General features: G+C 27.8%; 1 protein-coding gene and 1 long non-coding RNA gene across 2 annotated transcripts; both read left to right on the top strand.

Moving 5' to 3' along the window:
- Positions 1-403: 403 nt before the first annotated feature.
- On the top strand, positions 404-2,242 carry LOC107913474 (chlorophyll a-b binding protein 6, chloroplastic). The gene is made up of 4 exons (XM_016842071.2): positions 404-858; positions 958-1,060; positions 1,597-1,885; positions 1,984-2,242. The coding sequence occupies exons 1-4, from the start codon at positions 662-664 to the stop codon at positions 2,133-2,135; spliced, it is 741 nt and encodes a 246-aa protein (XP_016697560.1). The 5' UTR covers positions 404-661; the 3' UTR covers positions 2,136-2,242.
- Positions 2,243-8,819: 6,577 nt separating this feature from the next.
- Positions 8,820-11,759, top strand: LOC107913472 (uncharacterized). The gene is made up of 2 exons (XR_001688531.2): positions 8,820-9,303; positions 10,049-11,759. It is a non-coding gene; the product is annotated as an uncharacterized lncRNA (long non-coding RNA).
- The last annotated feature ends 1,050 nt before the right edge of the window (positions 11,760-12,809 follow it).

Raw genomic sequence — 12,809 nt, 5'->3', positions numbered from 1 at the left:
TCTTTTTGCTATTATTGATAAATTTCATAAAAAATAATATAATCAGATACACAAGCAACCTGAGATACATAAAGCACGAATAATGTAATAAACTAATATATAACAATTTTTGTTACCCATGTTTTACATATGATTTTTTTGAAAAAAAATTATTGAATTTTAACTTGTGCTTTATGTATCAAATAATACATATTATTTTCGTATATTATCTAAAATGATAAGTCAACCTTCGAGAGGGTTATATAAAATAGAAATATTATCTATTTTCAATAATTTAATATTACATCAGTAATTTTATTTTAAATTTTAATATTTTTATTTAAATTTTTTTAAATAAAAATATTAATATAACATTAAACTATTAAAAATTAAATACAAATAACATCACCTCACTATTTTATACAATCTTTTTCCGTTAACCTCCGCCTTATGCAGAAGAACACAAATGTCGAATTGTCTCCTTCCCCACATATCGGCTCAACTAAGATTGGCAAATGCTACGTGGCGCAATAACAAAGCATTTGTTACCATCACTTAGCCAATTAAAATCCACTTTTAGATTACCTCCATATCCACTTCCTTTTCTCTTTAAGCTTCAAATTCCCCCAACTTTCTTTTCTTTTCAATTACGTCCCCCCAAACGAAAACCCATTTTCCTCCCATGGCCGCCACCAACACATTGATGAGCTGTGGCATCGCCACCGCTTTCCCTTCAGTGCTTTCCTCTTCAAAGTCCAAGTTCTCCACCGCTACGCCGTTGCCTAGCTTTGGCGCCAATGTTGGTCACCGTGTTAGCATGTCGGCTGACTGGATGCCTGGTCAGCCTAGGCCTCCTTATCTTGATGGTTCAGCACCTGGGTAAAGTTTCAAACAAAAAAATTCCATCTTTCTTTTCTTTTTGTAGCAATTTTTAAGTATTTCTTATGAATGTGTGTATATATATATTTGGTTTTTCAGTGACTTTGGATTTGATCCACTTAGACTTGGTGAGGTGCCGGAGAACCTTGAGAGATACAAGGAATCTGAGTTGATTCACTGCAGATGGGCTATGCTTGCTGTTGTAAGTGTTTTCTTCCCTCAAATTATGGTTTTAGTCTCTATATTTTAATTTAGTCTAATTTAGTCCTCTTACTTACCTTAAATCACTATAACGGCAAATGTTTCTCTTTAAATAAGCCCATTTTAAAAGTGAATTATCACAATAATTATATTTTATTATTTTATATATATATTAAAATACCACACTCATTATAAGAAAGAAAAAGCAAAATTATGTTATATTTATATAAAAATATATGTATAACAAATGAGATTTTGGTTGAACGACAAAGTATAAATATTGAAAGCTATAGAGACTTTGGTCCAAATTTTATTATGTATATTTATATATTTATTTCTTTATATAAAAGATATAAAATGATAAAAATAAGTTTTAAAATAATATAATTTATTTTATAAAGTAAGAATATATTCATTATCATTCAATTGTGTTGGTGTTGGATTCACTCGTAACACTAAAATCAATAAAAGGTTTAATATTTAAATAAAAAATTAACTAAATCCTCAAATTGAGTCTAATAAAACTATAATTTGCAGCCTGGTATATTGGTGCCAGAGGCATTGGGGTATGGAAACTGGGTAAAGGCACAAGAATGGGCAGCCGTTCCTGGTGGGCAAGCCACTTACTTAGGCAACCCTGTTCCATGGGGAACTCTCCCAACAATCTTGGTCATCGAGTTCCTTGCCATCGCCTTCGTCGAGCACCAACGCAGCATGGAGAAAGATACCGAGAAAAAGAAGTACCCCGGCGGTGCTTTCGACCCCTTGGGATACTCCAAGGACCCTAAAAAGTTCGAGGAATACAAAGTCAAAGAGATCAAGAACGGTAAAGAACTTCAATCCCTTTTTTTATATGTTTGATGAGAATTGTTTGAGAGTTGAGCTACCCATCCAAGAAAATCCGATTGATTTTGTTGTTTGCAGGTCGTCTGGCATTGTTGGCGTTTGTGGGATTTTGTGTTCAACAATCAGCTTACCCTGGAACTGGACCATTGGAGAACTTGGCAACTCACTTGGCTGATCCATGGCACAACAACATTGGAGATATTATCATCCCCAGATCAATTTCCCCTTGAATGATGGAACATTTTAAAATGATGTCCATTGCCCACTGTGTAAAACTCCCATGTAATCCATAATTCCACATGTAATGTAATGAATCAGGGTTCATGACTTTTACCTATACTATATAGACCATCATCCTCATATATAAGACTAGTATTAATAAAATTTAAACAAATTATAAACTTGTAATTCTTTCAAATATTTAGAAAATTTTTAAATATTTTTTCGAAAATAAGAGTATGTACCAATTAAACATACATATATTTATAAAAGTATTCTTTAGGTCAAAGTATATATACACGTTTTTGCAAAAAAAAAAATTATAATTATAAACAATTTTTAGTAATCTTACAAGAATAACATACGTTCAAATGATCTTAAAAATTAAAATTTTTAGGCATCATCAAATTTTCTAGACATGAAATTATTATTATACACTTATCTATAGAGAAATTATTTTATGGATCCTTCCCATCACATTACTCACGATTCTTTTTCAATTATTTAATGACATTTCAACAATTTTTTTAATGTCATTAAAAACATAATTTTAGTAATTTTTTTACCTTGAATCCTAAATTTAAAATGTCGAACCCTAAATACAAAACCTAAAACACTAAACCATAACCCCAAACCTCAAACATGTAACATTGAACACGAACCATGAATTCCAAACTCATAACCCGTAACCTTAAAACCTTAAACCCTAAACATGAACCTTAAACCTCGAACCCAAAACCCAAACTCAAACCCAAAACCTTAAATCCCAAATTCAAACCCTAAATAACAAGATTTGAGATTTAAGGTTTAAGATTTAGGGTAAACTAATTATCAAAATTATGTGTCGACATGGAAAAAATTGCACAAAAGTTACTGTTTTATTTTAAATTTAGTTGCAAAAAAAAACTTATGAAAAAAAACAAAATGATTAAAATTTGTAAAAAGAAGAAAATATGTTTGTTTATAATTTAAAAAATTAATTATTTTAAATAGTTTAATTAAATTTAAATTAAATGGGAGAAAATATTAGATATAGTTGAGTGTATAATAATATTTTGTTATTTTTAAAATTTAATAACGTGATATTATTTTATTAGTGCTTAAAAACTATGATTTTTAAGATGATTCTGATACAATTTATTCCCTAATTTTATATAATGTTTAAACAAGTTTTAAACAAATTTAATTTTTGCAATATTTTTAAAGTAGTCTTTATTATTTTTATTTTAAATTTCATATTAACGATATACATTTTTTAAACATATTCTAAATTCATTATCTTATTTTTTATGATTTAAATTGACTATTTTAATTCTAATTGAAAAAAAACTAATTTTAATTATATTATTTAACAACTTAAATATGTTTTTATCATATGATAAACATATTATAATCAATTTTTAAAATGTTAAAAACAATATTTATATTTTATTAAGTGTTTTAATTCTTTTTAGTTAGAAAACATATTTTTTAAATAATTGTATAAATTCAAAAATGTATTTTAAATTGTGGGCCTACATTGAATATATAAACTGTTAATGTGTCAGAGCAAAGACATTATCCACTTGCCATCATTTTAAATATGCCACCTAAGATTTTTTTTAAACACTTTATAATATAGTTTCTTTAATCTTATCTTTGGTTTTGTAATTAACATAATAATTTATTTGATCCTCTAATTTTTATAAAAAAATTATTCTCTTTTAATCCTTAAACTTGTACTATTTATCAGATCACTCTCAAATAGATAGAAAAATTAATATCTATTAACTTTACTGACGTGACATATACTGAATTGTCATGTGTGTGTCACAAACAATAAATTAATTTTTAAAAAAAATTAAAAATTATAAAAAAATTAGAATAATTAAAAAAAGTATAAAAAGTATAAATATTTTTTAATTTTTTAAAAATCAATTGTTAATGTGGCGTACATATAGACTGCCACGTGGCATACATGTCAAAAAAGTTAACAAACGTTAATTTTTTTATCTATTTTGAAGTGATTTAACAAACAAAATAAATTCAATAAGTAGAAGAAACTAGAAATTAAATAGAAGATTGAAATGATTTTTTTTAAACATTAATCTCATTATATGTTATTGATCATATCTGTACTTTTTGGTATAATGCATAAAATTACCCATAACTCCTCCCAACTCTTAAATAAGAGAATAATGTACTTAAAACATACTCGACCTTACATCCTTCGATACTAATCGAGTTAAAAGTTACTCAACTAAAAAAAATAAAGATAATTACGAAAGGAAATATGAGATTAAAGAAATGCCCCGTAATGGATAATACCTATTACTTTTGTGTCATTATCATGTGGTAGTCATGCTGACAAGTCTCGATTTTATTGTGTTGGCACCTAGCATTTAAAAAAAATTGAAAAAAAACTACAAATTGACTAATAAATTCATTTAAATCGATTTATAAATAAATTTTATCATAACCAAAAAAATAAAACTAGAATTAAGCGAATGAAATCGTGTTGGATCCACTAAGGACGGTTCAAGCCCAACCTTTTATGATAAAATGAGATAATTATTTTTTTAACCTTCTAATTTTATAAAAAAATTATTTTAATTCTCTTTTTTATTTTTATTTTTTTAATATTTAAATTTATGTTGTTTGTCATATTACACCTTAAAATAGATGGAAAAATTAACGTTTATTAATATTGCTGATGTGATATACACGTGGATGCTATATCAATAAAATTAACATAGGTTAATTTTTTCATCTATTTTAAGGTGATTTGATAAATAATGCAAATTTAAATAATAAAAAAACCAAAAAAAATAAATGAAGAGTTAATTTTAAAATTTTAAGGCAAAATAAATTATTATACCATATGAAAATGCATTCACCAACCGATGAGCTAAAAGGTTTGATGCATGTCACACTTGTATTAACAAGTTATGATGCATGTCACACTCTTGTATTAATAAGTTATTATGATTAGATTAAAAAATAAATTAAATTAGATTATTATTGAGTAGAGTTTGAATGTTAAGTGAGTCTAAATCTTGTACTTATGGGTGGATTAAGTCTTAGATCTATTGATATGGACATTGTTGTCAATACAAGAAGACATGGGTTCGAGTGCGTTAAAGCACATTATCTTCTTATTTATTGGTTGGGAGAGGCTATTGGTAGTTTTCGGCATTGTGTCAAAAAGAGCAAATATGATCAGAGCTTATAATGAGATTGTTCAAAAAAAATATTGTATTTATGACTCTAATTAATTGAATTATTGCCCCATTTTATAATACTAGTTTCTAATATGACATATATTGCATGTGACTTTATATGATTAATTTTTAAATAATTTTACAATAATGTATTTTAAATTATTGTTAACTATCATTGATAAAGACAATATTTTTTAGTTTTAAATAATATACAAAATTTGAACTATATAAGAAAGTAAACTATATCACTAATTTGAAAAAAAATTAGGTAAAACAACATACATCAATTATAATAATTTATGATAAATAAGAAATATATTTATATTAAATTAATAAACACATTTAATAATAGTGATTAAAAATTAATTGTTGAAATTTGACTTTTTTTTCAAAACAAACCCACAAAATATTTTTCACTTACGCTAAACAAACAACACATAGATAAAAAAAATAGTTTTAAGAGTTTTTGCTTCTTCGAAGAGCAGTGCTTTAATGCTTATTTTTTATACAATTCTAACTTATTAATGCAATCTTCAATTTTCTACTAATAATTTTTCTTAGATACTACTCGATTGAATATGTCTAACTACTGAATGCTATTTATAAAGATAATCTTAAATTTTAATTGGTATATAACTCTAATAATAATTAAGTAATAATTAAGATACTTATAGTTCTATTCACGTAATAATTATATTTCACATCAATGAAATTAGCACAGTTTAAAAAAATAAATTTAATAGAACTTTTTTTCACCAAAATTTTAAGGGTAAATTACACCAACAGCCACTCAACTTTGGGGTAGCTGACAAAACAGTTACTCAGATTTCAATTCAGTCACTCAACTTTCAAAAAATAACAAAACAGTCACTACTAACTGTTTTTCGTTACGTTTGTAATGGAGCTATCGTTTTCTATTATTGACTTAACAGAAATGCCATTTCTCATCCCTCTCCCACCCCCTCTCTCTTCCCCACCATCCCTCCCCTATCACAAGCTCCTTTACTTTTTTGCAAACCTCTCCACCATTGCCCTCTCCCCCTCTTCCCCCTCTTCCTTATTCACCATCATTCCTCTCATCCTCAGCAAAGCTGCCATGTCCAAAAGAATGAGCCACTTTGTCATTGTCATCTACTTAAATGCTTTGGCTTCACTCATTCTTTTTCTAGCAGCTTTTTTCTTTACAAGGTTCTTATTTATCTATTTTGGAACTTCCTTATATGCAAGAAAAAGCGGCCACCAATTACTCTATCTTTTTTGTGCAAAATTTTTTGCTTAAGCATTGCTGGGTATGCAATTAAATCTAAACAGAGTTCAATAATTCCTTTATTGGTGAAAAAATTGGGTTATAAAACTAGGTTTTTTGCAAGATCACTTTGATGCTGAACTTTGTAATAATTGGTGTAAGATACAACTCTCCAACCCTTGCTTCTGCTCTTGCCAACTTAATATCAGCTTTCACTTTTTTGCTTGTTGTTATCTTTAAGTTCGTCTCTGTTGCTATGCCATTTGTAAATTTGAAAGCTACAATTTTGAAAGGGTATCCATTGGAGATAACGTTGGTTTCCTTCTATTGCCTCTTTGGGTCCATTCAATCTGCATTGGTTACTTTGATTTTAAAAGATACCTAAACGCTTTGATGTTGAGTCCTGATATCGAGCTCATTTCTATGATCTACTCAGTAAGCAAACTGCAACTCCCCAAGTTAGCTTTGTCATTTTGGCAAATCGAAGCTTTGTAACTGAGACCAATTTCGTTTCAGGCTTTATTTGGAAATGTGGTAACATTCGGCGTGCGAACATGGTGCATATGGTGTAAAGGTTTGGTTTTTGTGGCCAAGTTCAAGCCCTTAAGTATCTTTGTGGCTACACTTTATGTTGTTGCCTTCTTGGGGTTCATTTTTCTTGGGGATTCTGGTGAAGAAGGAAGAAAGGGAAGAGAGGGAGAGGGCAATGGTGGGGAGGTCTGCAAAAAAAGTGAAAGGGCTTGTGATAGGGAGAATGATGGTGGGGAAGAGGGAGGGGGATAAGACAGAGATGAAAAATGACATTTCTGTTAAGTCAATAACAGAAAACGATAACTCTGTTATAGATGTAACGAAAAATGGTTAGTGGTGATTGTTTTGTTATTTTTTGAAAGCTGAGTCACTAAATTGAAACCTGAGTGACTAATAATTTACCCCAAAGTTAAGTGATTCTTGGTGTAATTTACCTAATTTTAATTAATAATTGTGGATAGGAGGTTTTTTTTTTGAATAATCTTAATATATGTTCTAATCATAACTGCTATTTTTAAAATAATACTTAGAATTATCCATAATCCCTCCCAACCTATAAATAAAAAGATAATCGCTTTAGTCCACTTGAACCACGTTCTCTTGTATTAATAACAATATTCATACCAATTAAGACTCAATCGAGATAATAGAAAAGAATTTTTGCCATATCAATGTCACTAAAGTTAAATTTGAATCATAACTTAAATTGCACATTACATTATTGTTTCCAACTTATCCTCCCAACAAAATTTGTCCCCTCTGCATAATGTTTTAGGCCACTAGACTTGCATCATGTTTGCTATTCCTACAAGCAATGTAATATTTTTATTTTGTGAATTTTAAAAAAAAAAAACCTATTCATATTCATATTGAAAACTTTAGTTTATATGGATTTTTTAAAGATAAATTTATATGCATACTAAATTATGTCTAAGTTAAAGAATATATATGAAAATTGTAATTTTTTTAAAAAATAAAAAGATTATATATAGGTATTTTTTTAATGGTGAATAAACAATTCTCTCTTTAATTTTAAAATTTTAAATAATTTTATTTGATTAATTTTTATCATTTTCAATTTAATTGATGTGATTGTTGATGTGATAATAAAAACAAAATATTTATAATATAGTTAGATTATATTTATAAAAACTTTATCTTAAAATCAATTTTCAAAAGAGGGAAAAAATATCATATGTATTAAGTTCAAATCCTACCATAATATCGTTTTATTAAAAAATATAAAAAGATAAAAATATCCTCATATTAATATTTGTTACTTTATAAAAATTTTGGGCTTTTAATAAAATACTCGTATATTAATATTTATTACTTTATAAAAGTAATAGGTTTTTTTAGTAATTTTTAAATTAAGTTAAGACTCAGTTAATAAACGATATTAACTTAATAAAAAACTTAATATGTATAATAGATAATATTTTGTGACATGTAAAGAATAAAATATATATTAAAACAAACATATTTAGATAGCTATTGTAATTTAGGAATTACCTTAATTATTGAAATTCTTTTAAGTTACTCCGAAAAAAATTATTTGATTAGTCATATTTGTCACATATAATCTAGACAATTTTATAATTTTGCAAAACTATCATTTTTTAGGTAAAAATATTATGGAGATTCATATATTAAGAGTCATATTACATTTTACTTCTTTTATTTAAAAAATAAAAAAAATTAATCTCTATATGTTAGATTAAAAAGTAAACTAATTATTTTTATTAACAATTCCATCTATTTTACTGTTAAAAATTAGCGTTACTAATAAAATAACTAAGCAGGTACACGTGACATGTCACGTGTGCTTCATTTTGACATATAGTAACTAATTGTTAACAATAAAAAAGAATGACTTTTAATAGAAAATGCAAAACATAATTTGAGTGTTATCGTAATTCCAAGAACTTAGAAAGATAAAGTGCAATCTAGAGATAATATAAATAATTTCGTTGATCATACCATATTACTATACCCAAGTTTGAAAACATGGTACCTATCAGCACCATCATCATCTTCTTCCTCGACGCTTTCTCTTCCCTTCTAAGCCCTGCAACTTCTTTAAGTGTCTCTTCTTCTTCTCCCAACTCGCCGGCTATGTTGTTGATGCTCGGATTCGATTCCTTCAATCCCCATTTCTCAACCTTTCAACTGTTACAAATCGGATACGCAATTTCATGAGAGGTAATTCAATCTTTCAATAGTTGAATCACACTTTTTTTTTGGGGGTTTTACAGGGGAGAGAAAAGGGTTTTCAAATCAAAAAGTTCCATAATGTAAAATATATTGGTTTTGATGAATAATCCTTCTCTGTTTCATCATTGATGTATATTTTATTGTACATTTTTCGTTTTAGCTCTGATTTAAGAAATACTGCAGATCTTACACGCAGTTTCTTGTATGCAATTTGATGTGTAAATAGCTATTTGTGCTTTTCTTGTTTTTGGCCATAAACTTCATCATCTATATTCCTTAAAACGTGCCACCATTACGAGTTGCGTGTAAAGACACCAAATATGAGCTGCCAGAGAGGTATCTTTATAATTAATTCGGATCTGTTGGCTAAAATCTTTCGCTATAAGTTTTATTTAAAATTGTATTTTACCTTAAAATAAGGGTGAAGTCAGAACAACTTTGTAGGGGTCGAATAAAATTTTATTTTATTTATAGTTTATCTTTTTATAATTTTTAAAAAATTAAATCGAATTTTTATAATTTTAAGGGGTCAAAATATAATTTTATATTTATTAAATTAAAATTTTAAAAAATTTTGAAAGGTCTAAATAATAAATTTTCATTTTAGGGGCCAAAGCCCAGGACCCCTGCTAGCCCCCTAGCTTTGCCTCTGCTTGAAACATTTGTTAATGTTAATTATAAGAAAAATTGACAAAACATTATAAATTGACTTATTTGTTTACATTTTGATCAGCAAATCACAAGATTATGATCAAAGAAAAGATTAGATCAAGCAAAAAGAAGTTTTCAAAGAATTCTGCAAAGATTTATTCGGGTCATACTTGCTTTTCTACAAAGTACACAATACCTATTTGAATACTTGTATTTTCGACTTTTTAAGATGAGATGAAGAGAGTGCTTATTTTGTTTAGTTAGGAAGTTATTTCTGTTCAAATTTGTTATAAGTTAGATTTGTTATTCAGCTTGCAATTAAGCTTTGAGTGAGATTGTATCTTAGTGAATGAGTTATACTTAAATAATGTTTTACTTTTTGAGTAAGACTCCGTTTACATAAAGAGTTTCCAAATTGTGTATATAAACTTTTGATGTCCATTTTTATTTATTCCACTAGTAGTCATTTACTCCCATTACAATTTAATATATATTTAAACTAATATCCGCAGAAAAAAATAATCTAATTTAATTGGTATTAGAGTTACATAAATATTTTTTCAACAAATAAATTTAATTAATAATAACCAAGCAAAAAGCCCAGCCAAATGTTTAGTATAAGAAAACAAAGTCCAATCATGAAGCAAAACAAAACCAAAGACAAAAAACAGTAAATCGTAATCACCAGCAAATGTCAAAAAAGAATCGAACACTACATCAAGCATGAGGAATATAGAAGCTTGACACGACTGTAAGAAGCCTACCACCAAGCCTTAAAAAATTGATTTTGATCACCCCAACTTTTGCTATGGAATCAGCCTTTATTTTAGGTCACGTTGGTAGACTTTTAGTTTGGTAAGAGTAAGCTATGTGACCTTATGCAATTTTTTGGTTTTAAGTTTGACTAAGTTAATTTTAACTCTAGCAAAATGAGAATTTTCGATAGAAATTTTCCAACGCACTAAAATTAAAACGAAAGCAAATAAAAAAAAGAAGAAAGAAAAATAAATTACATCTTAGATCAATAAACAATTAGTATATTTACATTTTAATCATTCAACTTCAATAAGTTACAAAATAATCAATGAATTATTTAAAAGTTTTTATTTAAGTTATTAGGCTATTATGTTTTTTTATTTATTAGAAAAGTCTGTCTAACGAGTTCCAAACAAGGTTCAATGATTGGTATGGTGAACTAGTATCTATCGAAGAGTAAAAAAATATACCTTAAATCTATGTCAATTTGATTATTAGTTTCAGAGATTGCAGAATAAAAATTATTTGAACTTTGGTTTGTAGATTCATGACATTCAAGTTGTTTTATAAAACAAACAAATTACAAAAAGAAGGGAAATGAATGCTTGCTGTTGGTGCATTTTGTAAATTCATGACGTTTAAAGTTGTTTTATAAAAAAAATAAATTGCAAAAGAGAAGGGAAATGAGAGTTTTCAGTTGGTACATGTGATGCAAACAAAGAAGATCATATAACAAGGAATTTAACAGTTAAGTGAATTAAATGAAAACTTAGTTTTATGAAAATTTTGTAATTTTTTAAAGTTAAGTGATCAAAACTTAAATATACTAATAGTTTAGTGGCATTAGGTGTAGTTTACCCAAAAAAAAGAAAAATATCTTATCGATTTTTCACCTAAAAGCTATACTCGCTTTTTTCCGTTCCTCTTCCTCTTCTTGTTTCATTGTCAGAAGCTTCAATCAAAAGAACAAAGAAGCAGTGAGAGATGCATCTATGGCCATCAGTTAGACTAAGGGATTCATTCAAAATCGCTTATTTAAGAAAACTAGAATGGAACCTCCATCGAATGAAATCAGAGAAACAATCTTCTTCTTCTTCCCCGAGGATTCCAAGCAACCAACAAAATCTCTTAAATGAGGATCAAGAAGCTGCCCACTCGAAATCTGCTCCTTCCAAGTGTTGTGCTAGCTTCATTTTGATCTGTAGAGAGATTTTCATGGTCCTTTCTTGCTGCTACTGTTGCTTCTGCTGTGGAGGTAACTCTAAATTCTCCCTTTTGACTTTCTTTTTCCAGTAAAAAATTGTTGAAAGATTAGGTTTTTTGGTGTGAGTTTTTGATTTTATGTTGGTTTATGGTGTTTATAGACTTGGGTTTTTTGTGTTTACTCGATTTTGATATCTCCTTGTTGCAATTTTGTGGTTTATTTTTGTTTCTTTACGTGAATTTTTAATTTTATGTAATTTTAGTGTTTCATTTAGTTCATTGGAAATGGGGTCTTTGAATTCAGAGCATTTCACTTTTTTGCTTGATTTTTTTTTTTTAAGTTTATATGTTGAATGGTCAAGCTTTTATTTTTGTGCTTTGCTTGAGTGGTTTTGAAAAGTTAGGTTGTGCTTTATGAGGTTATTCATTTAATAATTCCAACTTAGCAATTCAGCACAAATTGATTTGAGTAATGCTTAACAAATTTACCTCAATTTCTTGACATATTACTTGATTAAATCGCTCAGTCACTCAAATAGATTGATGGATCATATTTTGTCAGCTTAATTCCTGGATGAGTGTGTTAAATAATCTCTGTGTTCATGTTTTAGTGATTCTGCGAAAGCAAGATGGCTTTGGTTGTTTGATTTAGCATCATAATAGTGCAAGCCTTGTATGATCGAACAGGTGAAATTTGAGTCGTGTTTGGTTCAAACATCAAGCTTGAATTATTGATTAAAAAAGATGACTGAATTGAACAGACAACGAGACCCCTATTTTCATCCTAAAATCGGAGATATAAAGTTAGTATTTAGAAGTCTAAGAGCTCTAATGTCTTTGATATACAGATAAACAAATTTGCAAAGGATAATGAAGTTTAGAGG

The sequence above is a fragment of the Gossypium hirsutum genome, chromosome A13, assembly GCF_007990345.1.
Source record: "Gossypium hirsutum isolate 1008001.06 chromosome A13, Gossypium_hirsutum_v2.1, whole genome shotgun sequence".
NCBI classification, from domain to species: domain Eukaryota; kingdom Viridiplantae; phylum Streptophyta; class Magnoliopsida; order Malvales; family Malvaceae; genus Gossypium; species Gossypium hirsutum.
This window is presented reverse-complemented; position numbering and strand designations above follow the sequence as displayed.

Excerpts from the sequence above, each read along its gene's own strand:
- LOC107913474 (XM_016842071.2), top strand. The coding sequence starts at position 662 with ATGGCCGCCACCAACACATTGATGAGCTGTGGCATCGCCACCGCTTTC. Across the intron at positions 859-957 it reads CTTGATGGTTCAGCACCTGG|TGACTTTGGATTTGATCCAC; the intron begins GTAAAGTTTCAA and ends TTGGTTTTTCAG. Across the intron at positions 1,886-1,983 it reads AGTCAAAGAGATCAAGAACG|GTCGTCTGGCATTGTTGGCG; the intron begins GTAAAGAACTTC and ends TGTTGTTTGCAG.